The sequence below is a fragment of the Microtus ochrogaster genome, chromosome 6, assembly GCF_000317375.1.
Source record: "Microtus ochrogaster isolate Prairie Vole_2 chromosome 6, MicOch1.0, whole genome shotgun sequence".
Taxonomy (NCBI): domain Eukaryota; kingdom Metazoa; phylum Chordata; class Mammalia; order Rodentia; family Cricetidae; genus Microtus; species Microtus ochrogaster.
Genome location: NC_022013.1, coordinates 78886973 through 78890328, shown reverse-complemented (window position 1 = coordinate 78890328; position 3356 = coordinate 78886973). Strand labels below are relative to the sequence as shown.

The window sequence follows — 3356 nt, the reverse complement described above, 5'->3', positions numbered from 1 at the left end:
AGTAGCAAGGAGATAATTTTATGGCTGGGGGATCATCACAGCATGAGGAGCTGTGTTAAAGGGGCACAGAGTTAGGAAGGAACAGGAATCAGAGGCTCTGGGTCTGCTCTCTGACCTATGGCCCCAGACTCTTCTCCCTGGAGCATACTGTTGACCCTGTCCTGAGGGTCAACCCTGAGCCCCACGGAAGTGACCCTGTAGCCTGGATTACACAGGGTCAGAGTCTGGGAGCATCCCAGAGCATCAGAGGCCAGGCTGGCTCCCTGCAGTCCTGAGGTCAGGCTGGGAACCCGAGAGTGGAGTATTGACTCTTGGAAAGTTCCTGCCTTGCATCTGGCTTTGCCGTGTAAAGAGTCGCTGGCTGCCTCTGCCCGGAGCCCTGGCTCCTGTTTAATATTCTGCTGCCTGGTTGATGTTGTGCTTGGCTCCTGTGGGACTGCAACTCACGGCTGGAAACTGGAGCCAATTTTCTGTCTTCATCTCGCAGTGTTTTGACTGGAGGCAGATCCAGTTCAGGCCGATCAGGGCTGTGGAAACAACTACCAAGTGTCTGTCTGCTTCACCCCGGGAGGAGAGAGTGTGGCCAAGGAGCTGGGAAGAGAAGAGCGCTTGGGAGGACCCTGGGGACTTCTGCCTTGCCCCGCCCCCCACTGGTTAGCAGATTTCATCAAAGGGGCCTCCTAGGGGCTTGAATAGAAAATTGATTTCACCTTATTAATAGGAGGCAGGCACAGGGTTTCTAGCCTTTCGTCTTAGAGGTACATTTGTAAGGTCGGGAGGAAAATGTGTTTGGGAGGCAGAGCAGCTGTCTGAGGGGCTTTGGGGAATCTGAGAACAATAAGGAGAGGATGCGCTCTGAGATGCAGGCTGCCCGAAAGCTGTTGGAGTTTGCTAAGGTGTCCTTGGGAAAAACAGTCTGCTGGTCTGGGATGAAGGGATGGGCAGGGAAAGCCTCCCAAGCCCAGGAAGATGCCAAGGCTGGCCGCGGGGCAAGGCTGTTTATCTGTCCCGCCCACCCAACCACTTTTTTCTCCCCCCCAGATCTAAGGCTGTCAGAGATGACGCTGGTTCTGTCCATGAATAGATTCTGCGAGCCCATTGTCTCAGAAGGAGCTGCTGAAATCTCCGGGTACCAGACGCTATGGGAGGCTGACAGCTACAGAGGTGCAAGCCCCCCAGGGCCAGCACAGGTTCCTTTACAGACAGACCAAGCAGCCAGCCCACAACTGGCAGGTACTGCCTTTGGCCTTCTCCTTAGGAGCTGGGCTGGGCTCCCTTGGGATATCCTACTTAACTTGCTCCACAGCTCTACCTGCTGTGGATGTCCTGGAACTTTTGTGTTTTTTAGTTTGTTTGTATTTTAAAGGAACTGAACCGGTTACCAAAAGTTTGGGTTCGGGCTTTCTATCCCATGGAAATGAATGGCCCTCAGGGAGGTACATGCGGGGCTCTGTCCCACAAGCTTAAAGGAGTCTGTGCCCCTGCCACAGCTTCAAGCTGCTCCTCTTCACGGTTGACAAGAAAATAGAAATATCTTTTTCTGGGCTTTAATTCTAATAGTCTCAAATAAGTTCCTTTGAGGTTTTATGACATGATAGGTCTTTTTTTTTCTTTTAAACAGAAACTGAAATAAAAAAATTCATGAAAGTCTAGTTTCTGAAAAGGTTTGAGAGTCCTCCAAGGAGGCCCTGCTCTATTCCTGGTTGGTGCGTTAGCATTTCCAGAGTGAAAAGGAATTTAATTACTCCAGGTTTTAAGCATTACTATATAAGAAGAGCCATTGTAAACTCCATGTATGTGTGTGTTTGTTGATTAACCCTGAACGTGCTTCATGCTCCTGCTCAGCAACCTGCATGAGGTGTCTGAGTCCGTGCTGGGTCCCCCCACCGCCCGTGGATCTACCGTTTGCCTGTACAGTTAAGATCCCGAGCATTTAGCAGATGCCGAACGGTGGGTGACATTTTCCTCTAACGCTGCTTGGAAATCCTTACCTTCGCGGCTCGCAGGATTCAGTCCGCTAGCAACCATGAAGACAAATGTTTGTTTTTTATCATTGCGTGTACAGGAAGGGATGTAGCCAAGCTCTCCACTAGAGGGAAAGGAAATGAAAGTATTTTGCTTGGCGAGCCTCTGGCAGGCCGCGTGTCATTTGTTGATCTGATTTATTGCCACAGGATCGCACTACAGGGGAATTTCAAATCCTGTCGGCGCATCCAAGGTCACATACTTCAAGAGGAAGTACGCCCCGGAGGAGGATCTTCACCCCCCCCTCAGCAGCTGCAGCCACACAGTAGGTTTGAAAGAGTTACTTTGTTAACATTTACAATGTCTCCTCACGCTTGCTTCAGCCATTCCCAGACGTTAAATTGTTCCACCCAAGGGACAGAAGAAGGCCACTTCTTTGTGGGGCTACCTGGGTCACTGTCACTTGGGGGGGAACCCGACCTGGACAGTTTCCCGTCAGTTTGTCACCAGCTGAAGTCATCTGAGAGGACAGAACCTCAAGAAAATGCTTCTGTGAAGTCAGGCTGCGGGCAAGCCTGCAGGGCATTTTTTTAAACTGGTGATTGATGGGGGAGGGCCCAGCCCGTTGTGGGTGGGTGGTGCCATCAGTGGACTGTGGGCTGGGGTTCTATAAGACAGCAGGCTGAGCAAGCCAGTAAGCAGCACCCCTCCTTGGCCTCTGCATCAGCTCCTGCCTCCAGGTTCCTGCCCTGTTTGAGTTCCTGTCCTGACTTACCTAGGTGATGGACTACAGTGTGGGAGTGTAAGCCAAACCAGCCCTGTCCCCAAGCTGCTCTGGTCATGTGTAATCACCCTGACTAGGACAGGGCCTGTGTTACTTTTCACAAATACTTGAAGAAAGAACCAGGAAGAGATCCTCCGCCCAGAAATAATTCGAGTGTGCAAGGAAGCTCACATCTTTTTGCCGATGGTTTAATATTCCCGGGCTCCCCTGAGGGCTAGGGCTGCTCCGTGTTATCACGTGTCGGGACAAATACTCGGCTTTCCTAACCCTAGTCTGAGCTCTGCCCAGGAGGCTGCTGCTGTGTGCTGGTTGGGGTGGTCGTCCAAGGGTTTTCCTACCTCCTGGGGGGTCAGTGTATCATCCCCTGGATGTGCGCGTAGAGCAAGCATGCTGTTTGTGATACATCCTGACACATGTCAAGCTTGTTGATATTCAGAGCTAATTCCCAAGGAAGGACCAGAGATAGGTCTTTTTCTTCTCACACGAAGGAAAGAGATAACCCAGGGGGAGCGTGCATGAGTGAAGAACTGGATGTCTAAGTGTCTGTTCTTTTTCCTTGGTGGTACCCTCCCTCCAGATCTCCTCTGACCTCATCCGTGAGGCGAGG

General features: G+C 51.5%; 1 protein-coding gene across 1 annotated transcript in view; it reads left to right on the top strand.

Moving 5' to 3' along the window:
• Window positions 1-479: 479 nt before the first annotated feature.
• Window positions 480-3356, top strand: part of Sertad4 (SERTA domain containing 4) — a 7592-nt gene continuing 4715 nt past the window's right edge. The window contains exons 1-3 of the mRNA XM_005348900.2: window positions 480-653; window positions 1042-1233; window positions 2175-2290. Coding sequence (XP_005348957.1) covers window positions 1059-1233; window positions 2175-2290 — 291 coding nt within the window. The 5' untranslated portion in view covers window positions 480-653; window positions 1042-1058. The remainder of the gene's footprint in view (window positions 654-1041; window positions 1234-2174; window positions 2291-3356) is intronic.